This window comes from Tursiops truncatus, chromosome 11 (assembly GCF_011762595.2).
Source record: "Tursiops truncatus isolate mTurTru1 chromosome 11, mTurTru1.mat.Y, whole genome shotgun sequence".
Lineage (NCBI taxonomy): Eukaryota > Metazoa > Chordata > Mammalia > Artiodactyla > Delphinidae > Tursiops > Tursiops truncatus.
In genome coordinates, this window is record NC_047044.1 from 46,329,753 (window position 1) to 46,356,083 (window position 26,331).

The 26,331-nt window shown below is 40.7% G+C and overlaps 1 protein-coding gene and 1 pseudogene across 3 annotated transcripts in view; one reads left to right on the top strand and one right to left on the bottom strand.

Annotated features, from left to right (window-relative positions):
• The window catches only part of KCNMB4 (potassium calcium-activated channel subfamily M regulatory beta subunit 4), a 65,854-nt gene that overhangs the window by 30,177 nt on the left and 9,346 nt on the right, over positions 1-26,331 (bottom strand). For 2 of the 3 annotated variants that reach the window (XM_073789240.1, XM_019918672.2), the window contains exon 2: positions 7,695-7,822. In XM_073789240.1, the coding sequence (XP_073645341.1) occupies positions 7,695-7,822 (128 nt within the window). Of the gene's footprint in view, positions 1-1,816; positions 6,657-7,694; positions 7,823-26,331 lie in introns of those variants that run through there. The other variant, XM_033866324.2, reaches the window with a different exon arrangement.
• Positions 24,707-25,435, top strand: LOC109547178 (hypoxanthine-guanine phosphoribosyltransferase pseudogene; annotated as a pseudogene).

A 26,331-nucleotide genomic window follows, 5' to 3' on the forward strand; every position in this document is an offset into this window, starting at 1 on the left:
GAGCTGGAGGAATCAGGGTCCCTGACTTCAGACTACACTACAAAGCTACAGGATCCAGACAGTATGGTACTGGCAGAAAAACAGAAATACAGATTAATGGAACAGGATAGAAAGCCCAGAAATAAACCCATGCACATATGGTCACCCTATCTTTGATAAAGGAGGCAAGAATATACAATGGAGAAAAGACAGCCTCTTCAATACGTGGTGCTGGGAAAACGGGACAGCTAGGTGGAAAAGAATGAAATTAGAACACTCCCTAACACCATACACAAAAATAAACTCATAATGGATTAAAGTCCTAAACGTAAGGCCAGAAACTATAACACTCTTAGAGGAAAACATAGGCAGAACACTCTATGACATAAATCACAGCAAGATCCTTTTTGGCCCATCTCCTAGAGAAATGGAAATAAAAATAAACAAATGGGACCCAATGAAACTTAAAAGCTTTTGCACAGCAAAGGAAAACATAAGGCAAAAAGACAACCCTCAGAATGGGAGGAAATATTTGCAAATGAAGCAACTGACAAAGGATTAATCTCCAAAATATACAAGCCGCTCAAGCAGCTCAATATCAAGAAAACAAACAACCCAATGCAAAAATGGGTAGAAGACCTAAAGAGACATTTCTCCAAAGAAGACATAGAGATCACCAACAGACACATGAAAGAATGCTCAACATCACTAATCTTTAGAGAAATGCAAATCAAAACTACAATGAGGTATCACCTCACACCGGTCAGAATGGCCAGCATCAAAAAATCTACAAACAGGGCTTCCCTGGTGGCGCAGTTGTTGAGAGTCCGCCTGCCGATGCAAGGGACACGGGTTCGTGCCCTGGTCTGGGAAGATCCCACGTGCTGCAGAGCGGCTGGGCCCATGAGCCATGGCTGCTGAGCCTGCGTGTCCAGAGCCTGTGCTCTGCAATGGGAGAGGCCACAACAGTGAGAGGCCCGCGTACCGCAAAAAAAAAAAAAAAAAAAAATCTACAAACAATAAATGCTGTAGAGGATGTGGAGAAAAGGGAACCCTCCTACACTGTTGGTGGGAATGTAAATTGATACAGCCACTATGGAGAACAGTATGGAGGTTCCTTAAAAAACTAACAACAGAACTACCATATGACCCAGCAATCCCACTACTGAGCATATACCCTGAGAAAACCATAACTCAAAAAGAGTCATGTACCACAATGTTCATTGCAGCACTATTTACAATAGCCAGGACATGGAAGCAACCTAAGTGTCCATTGACAGATGAATGGATAAAGAAGATGTGGCACATATATACAATGGAATATTACTCGGCCATAAAAAGAAACGAAACTGAGTTATTTGTAGTGAGGTGGATGGACCTAGAGTCTGTCATACAGAGTGAAGTAAGTCAGAAAGAGAAAAACAAATACCGTATGCTAACACATATATATGGAATTAAGGAAAAAAAAGAAAATATGGTTTGATGAACCTAGGGGTAGGACAGAAATAACGATGCAGACATAGAGAATGGACTTGAGGACGGGGGAGGGGGAAGGGTAAGCTGGGACGAAGTGAGAGAGTGGTATGGACATATATACACTACCAAATGTAAAATTGATAGCTAGTGGGAAGCAGCTGCATAGCACAGGGAGATCAGACTGGTGCTTTGTGACCACCTAGAGGGGTGGGATAGGGAGAGTGGGAGGGAGATGCAAGAGGGAGGGATATGGGGATATATGTGTAGCTGATTCACTTTGTTATACAGCAGAAACTAACACAACAATGTACAGCAATTATACTCCAATAAAGATGTTTAAAAAAAAGAGTAATAAAAATAATAATAGCAAAAACTTTTATAGGAATTAGTACAGGTAAGCACATGTCATCTCATTGATAACCTCACAATAACCTTATTATTTCTCCCTCTACAAAGGGAATGGAGGCATAGGTAGGTCAGAGTAACATACCCAAGGAATGAGTAACCATTTTCCAGGGACACACCCTCTTCAAGGGGAAGCTGGTGAAGGCAAAGATGAGGGAGGAGAATTGTATGGACAGACTGAGACTACAGAGACACTTTCTAGCAATGGAATGGGGCTTTCAAAACAAACTTGGTAAGGGGGCATCACACAGGTTTTGCTGAGGAAGGGTAAGGCAAGAAAAGGCTAAGAAGAGAAAAGAATGGTATAGGGAGGGTAAGTGTGGCCTTACCTAACGTGTGACCTTAGCAAAAAGTGTAAAATAAAAATCTACACTTTGTATGGAGATTGTGAGCCTCGAGGTTGAAGGAGACGAGCCCAAAGGTTGTAGGGGAAGATCATGAACAGCCGGGACAGCTTCCACTGAGCCCTGGACGTGACGTCACACCAGCAGCACCTCCTTGGTGCTCCTTGGTGCAGAAGGAGGGAGCGACTGCATGGGGACTGTCCTGCCATGGCAGGCATGGCTGCTGGTGGCTGCTCTGGCCACCGCAGATTCTAGTCCTGAGTATACCTCACCTAAATAAGGCTTCAACAATGGAAAGCTAAGACTTCCATCGTCTTTGTCTTAGATTTTTAAAATAACACCCTTTTCTTGAAAATGGAAACTTCTTGGTACCTCTTCTCCCTAATTTCCCGAATTTGAGTGAAATCTAAAGGTTACTTTAAATATAAAGTCCATCTGATCAAGAGCATCTGGGAGTCTCTACAGTAAGTCTATTTTTATTTCATATTTAGCAGTAGTAAAAAGTGTACTAAGAGTAGATGGCACCAAGGAGCTGCCATTTTTCACACCTACAACCAGCATGCTTGTTTCCTCTTGCAAATGTCACAGTGAAAGAGCCAAAACTCCAAAGTTCTGTTTTCCCAAAGTCACTTAAAAATTATGTCTTGAGTGCTTCTGAGTTGTGACAGACCACCCCCACTTCTATCTACACCCCGACAGTCTGCAAACAGGACTGATGGATAAGGAATGATGGATAGATGATGGATAAGGAATGGCTATCCGTTCTGAACGAGGAATGGGGGGTTAAATGTACTGCTACTAAAGTTAATACAATTGATACATCATGCAGGGTGAGCTCTTTTCAGAGAGTTCTCACTATTCCAGGGAATGGTCCTGCTTGGTTGGGCTCTGAAGGTAGTCAGAGCTCACGCCCTAACAGAAGGCCAAATGGGGTTGCCAGCCTTTAGAGAACTCGGTGCCTGAGTGGGGAGTGAGGGGAAGTTAAGAAATGACCAGCAGCTAGGCAGGGCAGGACAGCCCATGGGAGGGGGCACCTGTCTGCTTCCACCTGCAAGCTAAGGTCACGGATGCTCGGAAACCAGCTTCTGGTCCAGCGCTTGGAAGCTTAAAGGTTCACCTGGTTCAGACAGTGATGGGTTCAGTATCAAACTGTCTTGACTGCTGGTGCCTATTTCCTGTTGCTGTGCTCCCACCTCACAGAAAAACATATCCCCGCTTAACCTTTTTATTTCCTCTTATCTTGTTTTCTTCAGGGCTCCCTTTTTGCCTTATTTACTATCTGTGGTCAATGTTTCCTTCTTCCTCAGCAGTTTTAGTCCATACCTGTCTCATTTCTCTGTATCCATTCCTGTTTCCCTCTCAGTTACTCATCTCCTCCCCCAAATTCTTTTTCCAGTCATGGCAAACTTCTTGAAAAAGGAGTCTGCACTTCGTAAAGCCTTCACAGTCTCACCTCAGGCTAATACAAAATGATTTCAAACCCTGTGCTTTAAGACAGTACCTAAACCGTGTTCACAAAGATCACGCACACGCTCCTAATTGCCACAGCTGATGACTTCCCAGTAGTCTGTCTTGATTACCCCTTTCCCCTTAAAACACTCCCCCTTCCCAGTCTTTTCACTTTCCTCTCCACATCTGGCCACTCTTTCTCCATCTCTTCCCCTCATACCATCAACACAGAGGATCCCACGATCCTGTCAGCATTTCTCTCCTCACTCCAGTATGCATTCTTTCTCCTTGCTTCAGCTACAGCTTGTGTGCCAGTGATTCCCAGACTCGCATAACACTGACCCTGACCTCTTGCTTCTGAACTAAAAGAGGTACTTCTACCTCTTTCTTTTGGATATCTTACAAGAGCCCCAAATTCAACCATCAGAGCTAGACTCTCCTCACGCTCAGTCAAATGTGGTACCTCCCTTTTCCTCATCACGTGGTCATCAAGTTCTGGTGATTGTAATTCCAAATGTCTTTCTGATGTACCCCTCCGTGAGCTACTTCCATTACCTCTACTCTCGCCTAGGCCCTCAAACTGCTTTAACGGGACAAGAAGATGGTTAATAGAAGGAGCTTTGGGAATCAGACTAGCTGGATTCTGGGTTTTTTTCACTTAAAGACTTCAGATGGAGTCTTTAAGACTCAGTTTTCTCACTTGTCAAGTGGGGCCAGAATTTAGAACTATTATAAGAAATTTGGTGATCTAACCAAAATGTTATTCACAATGGTTGGCCCACGGTAGCCACTCAAAAATGTTATGTTTTGCACTCAGTACTCTCCTTATTTCCTCCCATCTCTGAGCTGGAGTTCCTGCCTTTAGCCCATCTCTCCTCTCCAGTACACATTCAACTCTCACACCAATTACTTTCTAAATCAGAGATCTATTCATGTCAGTCTTTGGTTCAAAAAAAAACTTTTCACAAATTTTCATTGCCCATATGACAAAGACCATCTCCTTAGTTTGGCATTTTTGACCCTTTAGAAATCTAACCCCAAGCTACCTTTCCAGCTTACAGATTCACCACTCCTTATTATATAACCTATTACCTAATGTACCTTACATTGTCAAGCTTGGTTTCTTTATCGCAGCCACCCCATCTTCAAGGTCTTCCTCCCTTTCATTTCTAGCTGACGAAGTCATACTTATATTTGCATAAGCGTCTGTTTCTCCCAATAAGTCTAATTCCTTGGAAGCAAAGAACCTGCCTTATTATTCTGACACATTGCATTCATTGATACATTCATTCACCAAACATTTTTAAACTGAGAACCAGGCACTGTGTGAAGTGCTAGGGATTCAAAGCCAAAGAAGATATAGCCCACACCATTAACCAGTAGACAGTCTGGTTGGGAAGATGGGCATACAAAAAATTCCAGTAGAGGGTGACAGGTGAGAGGATAGAGCAGTGGCTCTCGATCCTGGTCGTATATTAGAATCCCTGGAATCAATTTTTTAATCAATTTAAAAGAATGCTAATGCCTAGGTTCAACCACCAAGAATTCTAATTTAATTGGTCTGCGATGCGTTTTTTTAAAAGCTCTTCTGGTATAGTTACGATAGTGAGGGTTGCAAACCTCTGAGAAAGAGCTCTATACACAACATGGGAGATACACCTTATAGCTGGCACTTTTGGTCGTTCCACAAATTCTGCCCCCTTCTGTACAACCTTCCTCCACATGATTTAGGAGACACTGCCTTATCCCCATCTCAGAGGTAGATTCTAATTGCTCTTTCTTGTGATTGGTTTAGGTGTAGGCAAGGACACCTGAGGGGAGGCTGGTTGTGGGAAGTTGGGAAAAGGTTTCCTAATCTTAAGAAAAATATACCAGGAGAGATAGGTTTCTTTCTGCCTTTGGACACTGCTGTGCCTGGCTGTGACATCTGGAACCACAGCAACCATACTGTAACCATGAGGGGAGCCACCGGGAGGTAAAACTGAGATCTAGAAAGGAGCGGCACTCTTGATGACACTGTCAAGTCATTGTATCAAACTACCCTACTATTGGTCCACCTGTGCATTTTTGGATGTGTGAAATAATAAATTTCCTAACTGTTTGTGCTATTTTGAGTCAGTTTTCTGTTGACCTGAAGCAGATGGTATCCTAACTGATATACAAATAAACCAAACTTGAAGATCAAGGAAAGCAGTCCAGAGAAGGTGATAATCAGAGGAGAGTCTTCAGCAAGGCAGTCAAGAAGCAGGAGAGACAAATAAATAGGCATGGATATAAAAGCATAAGATATTCATAGAACTTCCTATAGTTCAGAATGGCTACTGCAAATAATACGAGTATGGAGATGAAGCTGGAGAGGAGGGAGTCTGGGGCAAGAACTTGAGGAGGCCTGTATGCTGTGAACTAGATTAAATATGGCCACAAAACCGTTGCCACTTCTTCTATCAAGAAGCAGAGTCTGGGCTTCCCTGGTGGCACAGTGGTTGAGAGTCCGCCTGCCGATGCAGGGGACATGGGTTCGTGCCCCGGTCCGGGAAGATCCCACGTGCCGCGGAGTGGCTGGGCCCTTGAGCCATGGCCGCTGAGCCTGCGCGTCCGGAGTCTGTGCTCCACAACGGGAGAGGCCACAACAGTGAGAGGCACGCGTACCGCAAAAAAAAAAAAAAAAAAAAAAAAAGAAGCAGAGTCTATTTCAATACCCCATGAATCTGGCTGGCTTCATGACTTGCTTCGACCAGTAGAACATGTCAAAAGGGATGTGACGTGAGTTCCAGAGCCAAGGCCTGGCTCTCTTTAAACACTGTCCTGAGGCTGCCATATTGGAAGGAAGGCGATCTAGCCTGGTGGCAGATGAGAGGCCAGGTGGAGAACAGAGATGCCTCAGCTGAGCCAGCACCAAGTGCTGGGCATGTGAGGGAGGGTCCGTGCCCTCGTGGACCACGCAGCTAGTCCAGCCATCATGTGAAGAACCAGCAGATGAACTTCCCAGCCAACCCACAGGATCTAAGAAATAATAAATCACCGTCGCAGTAGGCCACTAGATTTGGGGTGGCTTGTTACACAACAACAGATACATACATAGGCCATGCCAAGGTGTTTGGACTTTACTCTGAAAACTATGAGGAGTAACCTGATCAGACTCATGTTTTAGAAAGATCACCTTGGCAGCAACGTGGAGAATGTCTTGGAGGGGGGTGCAGGGCAGAGGTAGAAGGACTGGTTAGAAGACTATTGTGTTAATAGGGCTGAGAAATAATATGAATCTGAACTAAAACAGTGGCAGAGGGAAGGCAGAGAAGAGTCAATATAGGGGTAAAATCAACAGGATGGTGAATACAGGTTATAGAGTGTAAAGGAGAAAATGAGTTAAGAATTACTCAAAGTTTCTGGACTCTGCAAACGAGGGGACGATAGTGCCATTCACTAAGAGAGGGAACTATGGGAGGAAGAGAAAGTCTGACCTAACTTTGGAACTCCCAAGTGGAGATGTACAGCAAGGAGTTGAGAATACTCAATACGCAATAAATGTTTGATGAGCAAATTACTATGGTTAATCTGGTCGGGAACTGAAGTATTCATTGCTATACGGCATAACTTGAGTTCTCTCTAAGATAAGTAAAGTTATAATGGTGTGAACTCATTTTATGGATACTTGGTCAGAACGGAAAGGAAAAAGAAAGATCAGATTTGATGTAGCCCAAAATGCTGATACAGCTGCACATTGTTCAGTTTGTGTGCATTAATCTATAATTCTCAGGGAACATTCCTAGTATACAACGTTCCTACCTAAAGGCACTTTCTTAGTGTATGCAGAGGGTAAACTCTATGATACAGGTTCTCTCTTTTTTTTGGCTGGCAGATTCTTTACATGCCACCCAACCTGTAGAATAAGAAGGGGCTTCCCTAGCTACATGCTAGAAAGAGTTGAGACTATCTCCACGTTGTATATTTTGCCAAATGAGCCCACTCTATGATTTACTAATATAATAAACTACAGAGGCTACAAACAACTTTAATATGCACATGTAAATATTGGCTTACCTTTGAAATTGATTAAAATAGCAAGTAAATGGCTGGGAACCAATCTCATCTTTCCAGTACTGTTGCCAATTCATGACACTTTCCAAGTTCTTCTGATTTTCTCTCTTACAGGGAGGGATATAGGAGCACTAACAAAACAGAACACAGAAAGTAAACCTATTATTCTATAGAATATTGAAATATAGTCCTTTTTAATAGACAGATGGCATTATGCTGATGGTAAATCTAATTCTGACCTATTTAATTGTTAATTTAACCAAACTGAAATTCCGAAACTATATTTCAAGTTTTGAATTTGGCGCAATTACAGAAAGTATTCCGATAACAAAAGTACAGCCAAAAATAACTTTCAGTCATTACAGTATAAAGATACTTTATAAACAATTAGTTACAATTTATTAGTGAATTTAAAGCGTAACATACTCTGTCTTTGAGGGCCTGCCAATCAACAAAGGGGGGGAACACAAAATTTAATTTTTATCCCCAATCTCTAATAGACCTTGATATTTTCTTCTTCCACTTTTAACTAACAAATCAAGCACATAGCTCTCCACAGATACTGCTCTCAACTGCTGAAACTCCAGTTTTCTTTTCTTACATTTTCTTGGACAACAAAATCAACAGAAAATTTCCTCTCAAGCATAGGATCAATGCATTTTGCTAACTGATGTCCTTTTCTAGCCATGCCTCTGACAAAGTAGTTCTCTCAGAAGGGACTTTATTACTCTAAGCAATATAGACTCAGCAGAATTAGAAAATTGCTCTTAACCTTAGATGTTAAAATTAACCCTTAGCGTTCTAATCCATTTTCTCCATTTCAGTTTTTCATCATGATGATGATCAAGATGAAGATGATGTCAGTTTACAGTTGTTGAGTGTTTACTATGCAAGACACTGTAATAAGTGCTTAAGAGGCCTGACTTCCTGTACTTCCTACAACAATCCTCTACTGATGCCCAACCTACAGATGAGGAAACTGAGATTTCTGTTAGCTCTACAGCTAGAACTAGAGTCTGGTGATTCATCCCATTTTACTCTCAGATGTTTTTACAAAGGTGTTCATTATTAAGAAGCAGGAAAAAATCCATTAGCTCTAGAGTATAATTTGAGTTGCATTATTTTAGAGCATATAATTTGTCAATGCCTTATCACTATTTTCTAGTAAAATACAAACTTTTTAGTACGATGTATAAAGCTCTCCATGAGGTCCCTGCCCTGTCCTCGTCCTCACTTGAGCCTGGGATGCAGACATACAGAAGCGCTTGCTCCCAAATCTGCCACATGGAATCACACAGTATCATACTTGTCTGTTTTATGTCAGCCTCTCCAATTTGTTGGCACGTTGGGACAAGGGCTATTTTTTTCTCTTCTGTCTTTAAACTTAGGACTATACTTGATTACAGTGAAATTTCAAAAATGTTGGTAAAATTAATTAATAATAACACACTTAGGGGTTTCCCTGGTGGCGCAGTGGTTGAGAGTCCGCCTGCCGATGCAGCGGACACGTGCTCGTGCCCCGGTCGGGGAAGATCCCACATGCCGCAGAGAAGCTAGGCCCGTGAGCCATGGCCTCTGAGCCTGCGCGTCCGGGGCCTGTGCTCCGCAACGGGAGAGGCCACAACAGTGAGAGGCCCGCGTACCGCAAAAAATAAATAAATAAATAAAAATAATAACACACTTAGATACATCTTATTCAAGACGGTGAGACTATTTTCACAGTGGTTAAACATTTAAAAAAATATATATGAACATTTTAAATTTTAGTAAATTTGTTTATTTTTGTTATATGTAACGAACTCACAACATGTTATGCAAATATCGTCTCAAAGCTTGAATCACTGCACATTATCTTCTGCATATACAGTTTCACTTCTACTAATAACAACAGTATAAAGCTAAAAAGTTCTGTGAAATTATGAATTCTGAGTTCTTCAAAGCAATAGTTAGGCTTAGAAGCAATGGAGACCATTAGATAGGGCTCCAGTCCTATTATTTGTTACATGTTTAGACTTGAGTAAATCACTTTCTTTTTCTGGATTTCATTTTTTCTAATCTGTTAAATCTCCAAAATAATTTCGATCTCTACATCTCTATGATTCTCTTCTTGGAGATACAAGCAAGAAAGGACCCAGAAGAAGGCAGGACTACAAACACTGTTGCAGTGTTTTTCCCGAAAGAGATCCTGCCCACTGGAGAGATGGCTGGGAAGATTGATGAAGCCACCATTCCAGCCAGCAAGAAGGACAAGTGTAGCAGGTCTTTACTTGGGGACCTGTATTTTGCATTAGGAAAATGTTCAAAAGGGGCCTCTGATTTTCCTATTGTTTATTTCCTATAATGTGCTGGACATTTCCTTTCCTTCTGTTAAAAATTCTTTTTCTATATCATGGTCAACTAGTTTGTAAAGTGAGAGTAGGCAGCAAATCACTATGCTCTTTGTAGAAAGGAGAAATTTCTAGATTTGGAGGCAGAAGCCGTGAGGTATGAAACCCAAAAAATTCATCAGAGCTCTTTTTGCAGTGGGCATACTCAACACAAGAGGTATACTAGACATTTTAGGGAATAACAACGAATAACCAAATGTAATTAAAGCAGATTTTACAATTTTGCAAGTTAACTCAGCCTGAATTCTTTACTATTCAGTTTTGGTGGGGGTGGAAGGAAGAAATGGATTTAAAAGAAACGTCTCTACTGAATGACACTCTATGATCTGACCAGGAGAATCACACTTACATGTTTCTGAAAAAGTCAAACAAAAACTTTCACTGAGTGTGTAAAGTTTTGTATTAGTGATTTGTATGTTGTGATTTTATGTGGGATAAAAGAAATGTTTCCTGCCTTTAGGAAACTTTGAGCTGGTATGGATGGATTTTTGGAAGCAAAGTACTCTTTCACGTTGGGGAAAATAACCTGTGATCAAAATTCAAGTATTTTTTCCATGGACTGCATTCTTTCCAAAGAGTATCATAGATTAAATGAGCTTACAATACTCCAGCAACTTCTAAAGCTCACATCGTTTTGAAAGGAAACTTGTTAAAAGGCTAAACTTTAGGCTCTTAAAAATCATTACTGTTTATTTTGTTATACCATGGTTGGCCGTTTAGTCGGTCTTTAAAATTTCTGTGAAGCCTAACTCAGATTCTCCCTAGATTCCTTCTCAATTTTACTTAGTGGATCAGTGTAGATTGTTAGAATTTTAAAATAAGCTATAAATGAAAATTCAAAGCAGTGTTCTAGAAAAAAAGAATTCGAAAATCAGTCATAGAAACTTTCCTTTCTAGGTTGTTCAAGTCTGATGGTTTTCCATGCACCAAAATGCTCCTTCATGAATCTCTCTCCTTTGGGGGAGGGGCACAAATAACAATGTATGTCATATCATCATCATCATCATTACTATCATCATGTGGTTAACATTTATTCACTATATGTCAAGCATCTCATTCATCCAAATCTCATTTAATTCAAATTAGCAAATATTATAATCACCCCCTTTTTACAGATGGGGAAACTGAGGGACAGAGGGGTTTAAGAAACTTTCCTTAGGTTACAATGGCAAATGGAATAGCTGGGATTCCAACTGCAGAGGATTCTTAACCACTGCACCACACTACCTCCCTTTAGGGCGTCCCAGTTTTCTCTCTTTGGAGCCCCCTGGTTTGGAGGTAAGGGAGGTGTCCCGACTTCTGCACCCTTCTCTTGGAGAAATAGTATAACGTTTCTTTGGGAATGGAATTGGTGTCGTTTTCCTGAGGACTGGTGGGCTGAGGCAGTCTGTTGCAGCCCTTTGTTTTTCCAATATACTCCCAGAGAAATGCATTGTTAAGTCCTTGCTTGTTCCCTTCTGTCTCAATTTGGCTTCAGGGCTGGTTTTTGGTGCCACAGATGTAATTTCACTTAGGTGAATTTATAGACACAATGTGTTTGGTCATGGAGGACAATGGGCATTCCCTTGGAGAAACTTTTTCATACAGTTCTGACCTTTCTTTTTTTTCATTTGCAAAGGCAGCATTTCCCAACTTCTAATATCATCATCGCCCAAATAACCTTCACTAGAGGCTGTGTCATTTGCGGCCTAAACTTGCATGAAATCACTTTCTTTAAAAAGTCAGGAGAAAAAGAAGCATGTGAAAAAATATATTTGTTTAGTGCCTACCTTTTAGAAAGAAAATTTGACCTTTGCATTCATGAAGGAAGTTGAGGGGATCCAGTGGGCTATTCTGAGTATATTAACATAAAGACTTCTAGTGAGTTTATTAAGGGAAAAACTATCATCACTTGATGTGGAATATTTGACTGCATATGTATTATCACTTATTTTCCATTATCTCAGTTTAGGGTTTATCAAGATTTGTAACAGTATTCTTTTTCAGCCTACCACGATGAATTTACATTTTAATAGAACACTTCTTGAGTGGGTTCTTTGTGATGTGTCTTGAGGATTGCGTTTCAATCATGTGGGCAGAGTAGGCAAAATTCACTTTCTTCCTTTACTGAGTCATTTAAAAAAAACCATTGCACAAGACACGTGGTCTATTTAAACACTGGGGGCCGGATTCTATGATAGGCATTACCTAAGAAAGAGAACTGAAGAAACTTTTTGATTCCAGTTTCTTCCTTGACTTGACTTGGTTAGGGAGAATAGTATTGAAAGATATAAAACTGGAATGGGTTTAGTGGATTCGATACTTTCCAAAGTAAATTATTGGTTAGAAAATGAATTCTTAAAACATTATCTACTGGAACACAGGTTTGTTTACATTTTATACCATAATCCTCCATTTTCTGAAATCCTGTAAGACATCTCTGTGTCAGCTATGATTTATAATATTAATGACATTTCTGACAATATATACATACAATCAGAAAAGCACTAAAAGAAGAAAAAGAAAAAAGGGGAGTTCCCTGGGGGTCTAGTGGTTAGGATTTGGCACTTTCACTGCCGGGGCCCGGATTTAATCCCTGGTTGGGGAACTAAGATCCTGCAAGCCGCATGGCCAAAAAGAAAGAAAAAGAAAAAAAAGAAAAGCACTGTGGAATAAAAAGTATAACTGAATCATTTATAAACCACACACTATTTCACATGCCTCATGACTTCATTAATTGTGTGCAAACATGCATGCACACACACACACACACACACACACACACACACACACATTCCTTATGAATGTAGGTTAATTGAACAAACATGAAATTATATATCGGCTGAGAAATTCTCGGGCAGGTGGTTCCAGAATGTACACCCATATCTGAAAGCTAAATGGAAATACTCTTATGGAAGAATTTGAAGGTCAAATACATGGCTTAGAAAATGTGAAAAGTAAGGCTAACTAAGAATAGTTAGGGGCTTCCCTGGTGGTGCAGTGGTTGAGAGTCCGCCTGCCGATTCAGGGGACACGGGTTCGTGCCCCGGTCCGGGAGGGTCCCGCATGCCGCGGAGCGGCTGGGCCCGTGAGCCATGGCCGCTGAGCCTGTGCGTCCAGAGCTTGTGCTCCGCAACGGGAGAAGCCACAGCAGTGAGAGGCCCACGTACAGCAAAAAAAAAAAAAGAATAGTTAGGAGATGCTAAATTAATAACTAAGGAGATGCTAAATTAGCTCTTCAGAGAGAGCAGGCTGGGCAGGTACAGAGAGGTGCCCAGACTAAAACAGTGTTCATCAAAGTATGGTCCACAGACCACTGACTGTGTCAAAAAGACCCACCCTCCTGAGACTGATTCAGTAGGACTAGGAACCTGCATTTAGTTATTTATTTTATTTTTGGCTGTGTGTTGGCTCTCCGTTGCTGTGCGCGGGCTTTCTCTAGTTGCGGCAAGCAGGGGCTACTCTTTGTTGCGGTTCGCGGGCTCCTCATTGCGGTGTCTTCTCTTGTTGCAGAGCACGGGCTCTAGGCACACAGGCTCAGTAGTTGTGGCTCACGGGCTTAGCTGCTCCGTGGCATGTGGGATCTTCCCGGACAAGGGCTCAAACCCATGTCCTCTGCATTGGCAGGTGAATTCTTAACCACTGTGCCACCAGGGAAGCCCCAATAAAGCATTCTCGATTGCTGAGTACAGGATACAAAGATTAGATGTTACTCCCGACCCCTCTTCTTCCTTCCCTCCCAGGAGCATGTAGTGCAGTAATAGTAGCATATGCACAAAGTGCTTTGTGATTGCAAAAGAGGAAGCGAACATTTCGGCTTCAGGAGGGTAGGGGTGGAATAAGAGAAGGCTTCACAAAAGAGGTGACATGATCGTGTCCTTACGGATGAACAGGAGTTTGCTTCTCAGAGAATGGGTTGGGAAGGTGACAGTCCAAGAGGAAGAAATGGAATGTGATGGATGTTCCAGAAAGACTGAATCATCTAATGTGCTTGAAGGAGAGGGGCATGGGAGATGGCATTGGAAAATGCCCAAATTATCTGAACTACTACTCATGAAGAATTGTTCCTCTGTCCTTGCATGCCCCTGTGAAAAGCTGCTCATACCTCCAGCAGAGTATTCCCACCCACCCCCAACGCTCCTTTCGTTAGAATGTATTACTATGTGTTGGTATTACATCTGCACTTTTGTAATGTAACATTATTCATTTAACTTCTGGATTCAAGTAGACTGCTAAAGTTGGTGATATTATTAAAACTGAGAAAAGTTTGCAACAACATTCCACTTTCAAGAGAAAATAGTTCATTCAGCTCTAGAGTTGGAAAATAAAAATACGGTGTCTTTGCCAAAAATAGAGGTCGAATCTGAACAGAAGTCAGACCCAAACTAGAAGTTTTAATCTGGAAGAAGCTCAATAGTTATTAAGCATGGCAGCACATGTAAAAATTCGTTCAATGGCTTATGATGATAATTTAAAATCCTTGAGGAGATGGCCAATCCTCTTACAACCACACAGAACACAGAAATGAAACAAAACATCTTAAATGCTCATGCATGCCTTCAGATAGGCTCATAATGTGTATATATGTGTGTGTGTATATATATATATATATATATATATTTAATGAAATATTACAACATCATTTCCGCATGAATGAAACCAACAAGCCCTGTCCATAAGTCCCTAAAACCAGGATTGATAGATGGGGGTGATGAAAAATTGATGCTTCCTATTTGTGGCAGAATGTATTTTCCAAAGATGGCTGCACCAATATCCATCCTATTTTACATGCTCTTACAACGTGACATTGACACTCCTCTATTCAGAGGTGTGGGTTTCCCTTCCCTAGAACATGGATGAGACTGTGATTACAGAGTATGTGATGCTATGTGACTTCTAAGGCTGACTCAGAAAAGAGGACATAGCTTCTGCTTGAATCTCTCTCTTGGGAATGTGTGCCCTTGGAATTCTGACACTATGCTGTAAGGAAGCCCAAAGTAGCCCATGCAGAGAGATCACATGGAAAGGCCTGTGTGGAGAGGAACCAAGGCCCCCCCGTCAACAGCCAACATCAACTCTCTGATATGAGAGTAAATGAGCCTTCAGATGATTCTAGCCTCCAGCCTCCGAGCATTCTACAACGACCTCAGACACCATAGGGCAGAGATAAACGGTCCCCAGAGTGCCCTGTCTGTATTTATGACCCACAGAATTTGTAAGCATAATAAAAATGATTTCATCCATCAATGATAACTTTTGACAGCGACTAAGAGATCATAGGACCCCAGGACTAAAAATGTGGAAAACCTTTAAGGTTCAACTTGATCTACATACCAGAAAAAACCTGAGGTTTGATGAAGTGGAGTCCAATGAGTCATCATGATGTAAGACAAGACTCCTTACCCACTCCCCAGACCTAAAGCTCCTTGAATGAAGGCAAGGCTACTTATTCTTGAAAAAGACCTGTGGCAGCACCTCAAGTAATGCCTACTAAAAGTCTTCTCCTACCCTTTCCCAAGAGAACATGCAAACATTTACAAGAGTAGCTGTGCAGTGGGGAAACGGCAGCCATTTACAGTATTATTGGACACTGGCTCTGTGCTAATCCTAATCCCTGGGGACACTAAGTATGACTGTGCTCGGAATGTGAGCTCATGGGGTCAGGGGAAAACGGAGTTTTGACCTAAGTTGATGTCACAATGGGTCCAGTGGGGCTTCCCCGGTGTCGCAGTGGTTAAGAATCCGCCTGCCAATGCAGGGGACACGGATTCAAGCCCTGCTCCAGGAAGATCTCACATGCCGCGGAGTAACTAAGCCCGTGAGCCACAACTACTGAGCCTGTGCTCCAGAGCCACAAGCCACAACTACTGAGCCTGTGTGCCACAACTACTGAAGCCCGCGCCTCTAGAGCCCGTGCTCCGCAACAAGAAAAGCCACTGCAGTGAGAAGCCTGCGCACCGCAACGAAGAGTAGCCCCCACTTGCTGCAAATAGTGAAAGTCCACACGCAGTAATAAAGTCCCAACGCAGCCAAAAATAAATAAATTAAATAAATAATTTTTTTTTTAAAAAAGGGTCCAGTGAGTCCATGAACTCTCCTGTGGTTGATATTCTAAATCTACAGATGCAATATACATGCTTGGTCTGGTCGTACACTGGTTGTAATTTCTACCCTGACTTCCTTTACCCATGGAGATAGGCTATTATGGTGGATGACTGAACCTACCTCCTTCCTCCCCAAATAGTAAACCACTACTGCATCCCTAGGGAAGTCACAGAGATTACAGGAGTGGGGATTCCTACCACATTAATGTTTAACTTGCCTATTTGGCTCTTGAAGAAGACATACAAGTCTTGGAGAATGACTGTATTGTTAAATGAATCGGTGGTAACTACCTTCAGTTGCTGTTTCAGATACAGTCTCTTTATTGGAGCAATTAAACTTACCTCCAGAGCCTATTCTATGGTGACTGATCTGACAAATGCTATCTTCTCCATCCTTGACAGAGAGCACCAGAGAGAGTTTGCTTTTCTCTGGCAGAGACGGTGTAGACTACTGTCTTACCCAGGTCGACCTCAACTCTCTCTGGACGTCATGCTCTAGTGTGCAGGGACCTTGACCCGTCGCCCTCCCACAGAACATCATACCGTCTGTACATCGAGGAGATCATGCTGATCAGAAATCAGGGAGTACAAACTGCCCTAGATTCCTTGGTAAAGTACAGTGTGCCAGAGGGTGGGAGTGGCACAGGGGATTTCTGGATATCCCCTTCAAAGTGAAAGACAGATTGCTGTACCTTTCATTCCTTACAACTAAAAAAGAGGCACAATGCTTGATGGATCCTTTATACTTTGGAGGAAACATTTCCCCACATTTGGGATTGCTCCTCTGACCCCTTACTGAGTAACCCATTTACCTGCCAGCTTTCAGTGGCAGGCAGAGCAGGAGAACCCGCTCCAGGCACTCCAGGCTACAGAAAGCTCTCTTGATTGACTTCCGTGGCCCAGGGCCTCCAATGGTATCCAAGGTGTCTGTGCCAGATTGGAGGGATAGATGGAGCCTGTAGAGAGCTCTGATAGCATAAATCAAACTCATGCTTCCTTTGACAAATCACTAACCTCCTTTTGAGAAACCCTTGGTTTGTTACCGAATGCCTGAACATGCGACACCCAGTCACCACGTTATCCATTGTATACTGGGCTATTTGACCCACTGAGACATATAGGTGGGGTTTTCAGGGCTAAAGCAGGTCCTGCAGGCAAATAAGATTCACGAGAAAATGGCTCGCATTCCCAACGCACCTTCTCTTTTGTACTGCGGCTTTCCCCAACTTGTCTTAATGTGCAGTTGTTAATGTGGGCTTGTTTTTCTCATACCAAGACATACATACCTCCAGGAGTACTCTGCAGTGTGCTAGGGAGTACCTGAAGCCTATGACCAGTTTTGATGGATGAAAAAATTTGAGCTCAGTTTGAGCATATCTTTGAGCAGAACTCCTGATTGTTTATTTCTCTTGAAAGGCATGACGTTGGAGGTATAGACCTACACTGATTTATGGGCACTAGATAACAAATAATAAATTGCACTTTGAGTAAACAGATTAGAGTACGTTAAAGCCTCAGAAACAGAACTCTGAACAATACATAAGATCCAAAAGGTATACTTCCCATGCACCCTTTCTCAGGAAGCTACTTGAGGATGCACTCCACCAAAGCAAAGGTATAAAGCAGAAGGCATGGGGTCAAGGAAACAGAGTACCTAACAGAGGAGAGACAGAGCAGGCCTAAGGTGCAACCAGTTCGGTTTGCGGCAATAGGCTAAAGGAGTTCAGAAAAGTTATGCCAGGTAAGTTTTTTTAAAAGAGAAAGAAGTAGAATGAAACAGTTACGTATAATGAATAAGTATATGAAAAACAGTGTGCAAAGGAGTTTTACAATTCTGTGGGAGAATTTTGTTAAAGTAAGAGAAAGGTATACAAGGAAGTAAGAAAATATTATAAGGGGATGATTATCAGCTCAAAGAACATAAAAAGTTGCAATAAAAACGAACAATACGGGCTTCCATGGTGGCGCAGTGGTTGAGAGTCCGCCTGCCGATCCAGGGGACACGGGTTCGTGCCCCGGTCCAGGAAGATCCCACATGCCACGGAGCGGCTGGGCCCGTGAGCCATGGCCGCTGAGCCTGCACGTCCGGAGACTGTGCTCCACAACAGGAGAGGCCACAACAGTGAGAGGCCCGCGTACCGCAAAAAAACAAACCAAAAACCCCGAACAATACATAGTAAAAATAAGTTAAGCACTCAATGCTAATTTAGCCAAAAATCATGATATTTAAAGGATGAAGGGGGGAAAATGAGATGGAATGGGATGGTGTAAGAAAGCTAAATCCTCAGATTCAATCATAGGCAGGCAATTGTGTCTAAAATATATATATCAAACTGACACAGCAGTGTAACGCAACTATACTCCAATAAAAACAAACAAAAATCAAAAAAATAAAATATATACATCACAGAGCTTACTGTTTAGAAACATGGTGGTAACTACTAGGAAAAACAGAAGACAAAAATAGTTAAATATAGTTGTTTCTGGATGCCAAAAGGGATTGGGACGGAGGAGTCCCAATAGTAGTTCTATTGAGAACTTTCTCCATTTCCTCTATGGTAATTCGTCTATTTTTTTTTTTAATCACTATTAGATTGTTTTAGTTTCGAAGTTTGTATTATCCTAGAGAATTACCATATCATCCTATGGTTTCAAATTTACTGGCATTGTATTTGATCAAAGTATTCACTTGAAATTATTTTAACTTTTCCTATATTTACAGTTATTCCCTCATTCTTGTTTCTAATTTTGTGTTTTTGGAGAGCATTTCTTTGGTAACTAAACTTGCTGAGTATTCATATCTGAACTTATCTTTCTGAAAAAATATTCTGCATTCCCTGAACATGCTCAATAAATCTCCAGTGGGAATTTATTTTTTAAATTTTTTGCCATGCTGCTTGCCTTGTGGGATCTCAATCTCAGCTCCCTGACCAGGGATTGAACTGGGGCCATGGCAGCGAAAGTCCAGAATCCTAACCACTAAGCAACCGGGGAACTCCCTCCAATGGAAATTTTGAAGCTCTGCAAAATTTTAATGCCATAAATTTGTGTTGTTAGTTTTCCACCTAGCGGCTCTGCAAAATCAAATAAGTATCTGTTGAAAAACACTGAAGGGCAAGGTGCTTGACATCAACCAGAAGAAAACAGACATTCAGTACTTCACATGGGCATGGGAGAAAGAAAGCCCAATGGATGGAGGAGGTGGATGTCACCTCAGAACTAAGCAGTAAATGCATGCACATGCTCACACACACACACACACACCCAGTACTGTGTAAAGCTCTCCGACAACTACACAGAAAGTAAGCTCCAACCCAGCAGGGATTTCTTTTACCACTGCATCCCCAGAACCTAGAATAGTGTGTCTGCCACATGCAGGTCCTCCATAAACATCTGTTGAATTAATGATTCTACAGGTATTTTAAAATAATGCAACCTGCAGAAGATTTGTACAAGTAGATATTTTCCTACCAGCTATGAAGATTAAGGAATGGAGAGTTGGAAATATTGAGATACCAGAAACTAAGCTGTTGTCTCGATATTACAAAGTTTGTGACAAAGTCCCTAAACTCTTTCCTTGCCCGTGAAATTTTCCCTACTTGATGCCTCAGTAATTATTTAAAAATGCAAATGCCAAGGTTTATTTATTCCACAAGTATTAATCAATTATACCTTCTTGGATCATATTTATCCATATATTATCTATAACCTGTATTATCAATAATCCTCAGTCTGTGAAGAAACTGAGGATCAAGAGGTTGAGTGATTGGGGGCTTACCTGGTGGCGCAGTGGTTGGGAATCTGCCTGCCAATGCAGGGGACATGGGTTCGAGCCCTGGTCCAGGAAGATCCCACATGCCGCAGAGCAACTAAGCCCGTGAGCCACAGCTACTGAGCCCACGTGCCACAACTACTGAAGCCCGTGAGCCTAGAGCCCATGCTCCACAACTAGAGAAGCCACCACGATGAGAAGCCCGTGCACCACAAAGAAGAGTAGCCCCTGCTCGGCGCAACTAGAGAAAGCCCGCTCGCAGCAACGAAGACCCAACGCAGCCAAAAATAAAATAAATAAATTGTTTAAAAAAAGAAAAAGAAAAAGAAAATTGAGGGATTGTTTAAGAAAAAAGGTTGAGTGACCGGCCCAGAGGTGCACACCTACATTCAGGTGTAGGTACCTCGATTTCAACACTGCAGCCTTTCCCACTCTACCAAGCAGCTTCTAAAGGTCTGCTACGTGTGCACCTCTGCCATGAACACAATTAGTGAAACCTAAGGTGGTGCCTGGAACACGAACCAGAGAAGAGGCTTTCCATTCCTTCAGTACTGTGGCAACGTAAACTGGTATGGGTGAGGCAGGTATACAAGTACAACACACTGTGGTTTTCTCAAGTCGGTACCTTCATCTCCAACACACTGATCCTCTCAGCTGTATTCTCTAGTCGTGCCCTGTGTGCTCCACAGAGCATTTATTTTAAAGTAACATTTCTGGGATTTCTCTCATTACAGAAATAATGTTTTACCAGCTATCTGGGCATCCCTTAGCTCCAGTCAAATTGACACAGAAAATTAACCATCACACCTAGTCTTATACAGAAGAGATGATCATTTATTGCTAAGACAGCTTCACATAATGAGTTTTGAATTATTGCTCTACCATGGTGCAAATATTCTCCCAAATTTGTCATTTTTCTTTCAATTTTAATGTTTTTTAAAAAATATAAGTTAAGTTTTTTCTTACTATGTCATTAAATAAAGGAGTGTATTCTTTTATGATTTTTGCTCTTGTTAGCCTTAGAAAGGCTTTGCCCACTGCCCAAATTATGTAAATATTCATCTATATTTTTAGTACTTTCATAGTTTATTTTTATACATTCAAAATGTGTTCCATCAAAATTATAATTTTATTTTAACTAAAAATTTTCTAAATAATTTTTGAGTATTTTACAAATAAATTTTATTTGGAAAATTAATATTTTAAAGTACATATTTTTCCAAATAGTAGGGAAGTTTTAACCTCTTTACAAGTTATTTGAAATGCCAAATTTGCAAAGTAAATCTCCCATCAACATTATTTTTTGGTAAGAGCTTTACTGAAATATAACTGACATGCCATTCAATTCACCCCTTTAAAGTGTATAATTCAATGTTTTTAAGTGGATTCACAGAGGTGTACCACCGCCACAATCAATTTTAGAATGTTTTTATCACCCCAAGAAAACACCATATACGTACCCTTTAGCTATCATTCCCAATCATCCTATAGATTTCCCTACTCTAGACATTTCATGTAAATGGAATTGTATAATACGTGATCTTCTGTGGCTGACTTCTCACACTTGGCACGTTTTCAATCATGTTGTAGCATGTATCAACACTTCATTCCTTCTTATAGCCAAATAGAATTCCTTGCATGGATATAGCACATTTTGTTTGTCCATTTGTCAGTTGATGAATGTTTGATTTATTTCCACATTTGGCTGTTATAAATAATGCTACTACAAATAGTCATGTACAAGTTTTTGTGTGGACATGTGTTTTCATTTCTTTTGGGTATATACCTAGGAATGGAGTTGCTGGGTCATATGTAATTCTGTTTAACTTTTTGAGGAACAGTCAACTGTTTTCCAAAGCAGCTGCAAATCTTTTACATTCTTACCAACAATGTATGAGGATTCTAATTTCTCCATACCCTCACCAAAACTTGTTATTGTCTTTTATTTTTTAATAGTCTTCTAGTGGGTTGAAAGTGGTATCTTATTGTGTTTTTTTTTTTTTTTTTTTGCAGTACGCGGGCCTCTCACTGTTGTGGCCTCTCCCGTTGCGGAGCACAGGCTCCGGCAGCATGTGGGATCTTCCCGGACCGGGGCACGAACCCGTGTCCCCTGCATCGGCAGGCAGACTCTCAACCACTGTGCCACCAGGGAAGCCCTCTTATTGTGGTTTTGATTTGCATTTCCCTAATGACTAATGATGTTGAACAAATTTTTCATGTGCTTGTTGGCCGTTTGTATACCTTCTTTGGAAAAATATCTGTTCCCAACTTTTGCCTATTTATAAATTGGGTAATTTGTCTTTTTGTTATTATTGTTATTGAGTTGTAAAGGTTCTTTATATATCCTGGATATTCAACCCTTATCAGATGTGCAAATATTTCCTCTCATTCTGTGTTTGTCTTTTCACTTTCTTGATGGTATTCTTCAAAGCACAAACATTTTAAAATTTTGATTATGTCCAATTACCTATTTTTCCTTTGATTACTTATGCTTTTTGTGTCATGTTAAGAAACTGTGCCTAATTCAAAGGTATAAAGATGTACACCTATGCTCTCTTCTAAGAGCTTTATAGTTTTAGCTCTTATATTTAGGTCTCTCATCAATTTGAATTAATTTTTGTATATGGTGTGAAGTAGAAGTCCAACTTCACTCCTTTGCATGTGTATAAACAGTTGTTCCAGCACCACTGGTTAAAATGACTTTTTTTTTCTGTTGAATGCTCTTGACACCCTTGTCAAAATCAATTACTTATAAATGTATACATTTATTTCTGGACTCTCAACTCTACTCCATAGATTTGGAATCTATTCCTTATGCCAGTACCACACAGTCCTGGTTACTATAGCTTTCTAGTAAGTTTTAAAATTGGAAAGTGTGAGTTTTCCAATTTTGTTCTCCTTTTTCAAGATTGTTTTGGTTATCCTGGGTCCCTTGTACTTTCATCTGAATTTCAGGATTAGCTGGTCAACTTCTGACAAAGAAAATCCAGCTGAGTTTTTGATAGGAATTGTAATGAATCTATAGATCAATTTGGGGAGTGTTGCCATCATATTACAATATTCAGTCTTCCAATCTATGAACAAAGGTTATCTTTAATTAGTTTTTCTTTAATTTCTTTCAGTAGTGTTTTGTAGTTTTCAGGGTACAAGTCTTACATTCTTTTGTTAAATTTGTCAAATGTATTCCTAAGTATTTGATTATTTTGATGCTACTGTAAATAGAATTGTGTTCTTAATTTTACTTTTGGATTGTTCATTGCTAGTGTACAAAAATATAATTGATTTTTGTATATTGAGTTTGTATCCTGCAATCTTGCTGAATTTACTAGGTCCGATAGCTTTTTTTTTTTTTTTTAGGGGATTCTCCAGGAGTTTCTATATACAAGATCATGTGATTTGTGAATAGAGATACTTTTATTTCTTCCTTTCCAATCTGGCTGTCTTTTGTTTCTTTTTCTTGCCTAATTGTCCTGAGTAAAACCTACAGTACAATATCGAACGTGAGTAGCAGGAGTGGACATCCTTGTCTTGTTCCTGATATTAGGGGAAAACTTTCAGTCTCTCATCATTAAGTATGATATTGGTTGTGGGTTTTTCATAGTTTCCCTTTATCAGGTTGACAAAGTTCCCTTCTATCCCTAGTTTGTTGATTTTTTTTTTTTTTTTTTTTTTTTTTTGCGTTACGCGGGCCTCTCACTGTTGCGGCCTCTCCCGTTGCGGAGCACAGGCTCCGGACGCGCAGGCTCAGCGGCCATGGCTCACGGGCCCAGCCGCTCCGCGGCATGTGGGATCTTCCCAGACCGGGGCACGAACCCGTGTCCCCTGCATCGGCAGGCGGACTCTCAACCACTGCGCCACCAGGGAAGCCCAGTTTGTTGATTTTTTAAGTCAAGGAAGGATTTTGTCAAACGTTTTTCCTGCATATACATGCATGTGATTTTTGTCATTTATTCTATTAATATGTTGTATTACATTGATTTTATTATGTTTAACCAACCTTGCATTCCTAAAATAAATCCCACTTGACCACGGTGCAAAATCATAAACTCTTCTGCCAAAAAAAGAAGAGGTAATACATCCCAGCTCATTCTGTTATTATGATACCAAAAGCAGACAAAGATATCACAAGAAAACTACACAACAATATACCTTATGAATATAGATGCAAAAATCTTCAACAAAATGCTGTTAAACTAAATCTTGGAACATATAAAAAGGATTATATACCATGACCAAGCTGGAGGAATTGGGAGTGCATAGTAATGTGCATGAGATTTCTTTTGGGAGGAATGGAAATATTCTGGAATTAGCAATGATGGTTGCACAACTCTGTGAATATACCAAAACCCTGTACACGTTAAAAGGGCAAATATTACAATATTTGAAATATATATATATATTTTAAAGGAAGCTGCCTGCCTTTTATTTTTCTCTTTCACTCTTCTCACTGCCTAAAAGGCAGACGTGATGAAGTTAGGAAAACCATGTTAAGGGACAGTTAGAGCAACAAGACAGTAAGAAACTGGGTGTTTGAATGACCTTCCAGATCAGAATGGCACAGCCCCACAGACTGCTTACAAGCTCATACATTTACAAAAGAAAAAAACCTAGTAGTTCCTTTGTTTAGGTTACTGTTACGAGGTTCCTATTAAAGTAGCCCACACTTTGCTGTACAGCAGAAACTAACACAACATTGTAAATCAACTATACTCCAATAAAAATTAATTTAAAAAAAGAGCAGATTGCCATCAGCCCACGCCAGCCAGTTCCGTTATGGTGACTCGCAGCCCCAGCGTTGTGATTAGTGATGATGCACCAGGTTATGACCTAGATTTATGTTGTAGACCTAATCATTATGCTGAGGATTTGGAAAAGGTGTTTATTCCTCACGGACTAATTATGGACTGGACCGAACGGCTGGCTCAAGATGTGATGAAGGAGATGGAAGGCTCTCACATCGTGGCCCTCTGTGTGCTCAAGGGGGGGCTATAAATTCTTTGCTGATCTGCTGGATTACATCAAAGCACTGAAACAGAAATAGTGATAGATCTATACCTATGACTGTAGATTTTATCTTTATGTAGATAAGGATTTATGTAGATAAAATTTATGTAGATAAAATGTAGATTTTATCTTTATGTCACCTGTCAACAGGTGACATAAAAGTAATTGGTGGAGATGATCTCTCAACCTTAACTGGAAAGAATGTCTTGATTGTTGAAGACATAATTGACACTAAACAATGCAAACCTTGCTTTCCTTGGTCAAGCAGCATAATCCAAAGATGGTCAAGGTTGCAAGCTTGCTGGTGAAAAGGATCCCTCGAAGTGTTGGATATAGACCAGACTTTGTTAGACTTGAAATTCCAGACAAGTTTGTTGTAGGATATGCCCTTGACTATAATGAATACTTCAGGGATTTGAATCATGTTTGTGTCATTAGCAAAACTGGAAAAGCAAAATACAAAGCTGAAGATGAGAGTTCAAGTTGAGTTTGGAAACATGTGGAATCCCATTGAATTCACCAGGAAAATTATCAAATGTTCTAGTTCTGTGGCCAGCTGCTTAGTAGAGCTTATTGAATGTATCTTCTAAGAATTTTATATTTTGTACTTTAGAAAAGTCAGTTGCTTCATTCCGAAACTCTTTATTTGCACAATGAACCTACAGACTATCAGTTCCCTTTGGGTGGATTGTTTGACTTGTGAATGAAAAATCTCTTAAACCACACCACTATTGAATGAAAATATTGAAATTGTATCTGTAAGAAACATTTAAAGAGAAGAATAGTTTTTTTTTTTTTTTTTTTGGTACGCGGGCCTCTCACCGCTGCGGCCTCTCCCGTTGCGGAGCACAGGCTCCGGACGCGCAGGCTCAGCGGCCATGGCCCACGGGCCCAGCCGCTCCGCGGCACGTGGGATCCTCCCGGACCGGGGCACGAACCCGCATCCCCTGCATCGGCAGGCGGACTCTCAACCACTGCGCCACCAGGGAAGTCCAAGAAGAATAGTTTTTTAATTGGTATTTTAATTTTTATATATTCAGGAAAGAACAGAAGTGATTGAATATTGTTAATTATACCACTGTGTGTTTAGAAAAGTAAGAAGCAGTCAGTTTCATATCAGTGGCAGTATTTAGAGGTATCGTTATGTCAGATAAACCATATGTCCTGGAATTATTTTAGTAGGTTTCAGTAGTATTAACTGTATTTTCCCACTTGTTCAGATTATTTCTGGTAAAATTCTGTCAACAGTTCCTTTTAAATACAGGTCAATAAGTTCTAAAAACCTACCACTTTTTGAAGTCTTCAATGTAAAAATCCTTAAAATAAAGGCTGTCTCTTTAAAAGAAAAATAAATAAAGTACCCCATCCAATATCCGAATAAATTCAATTAGATT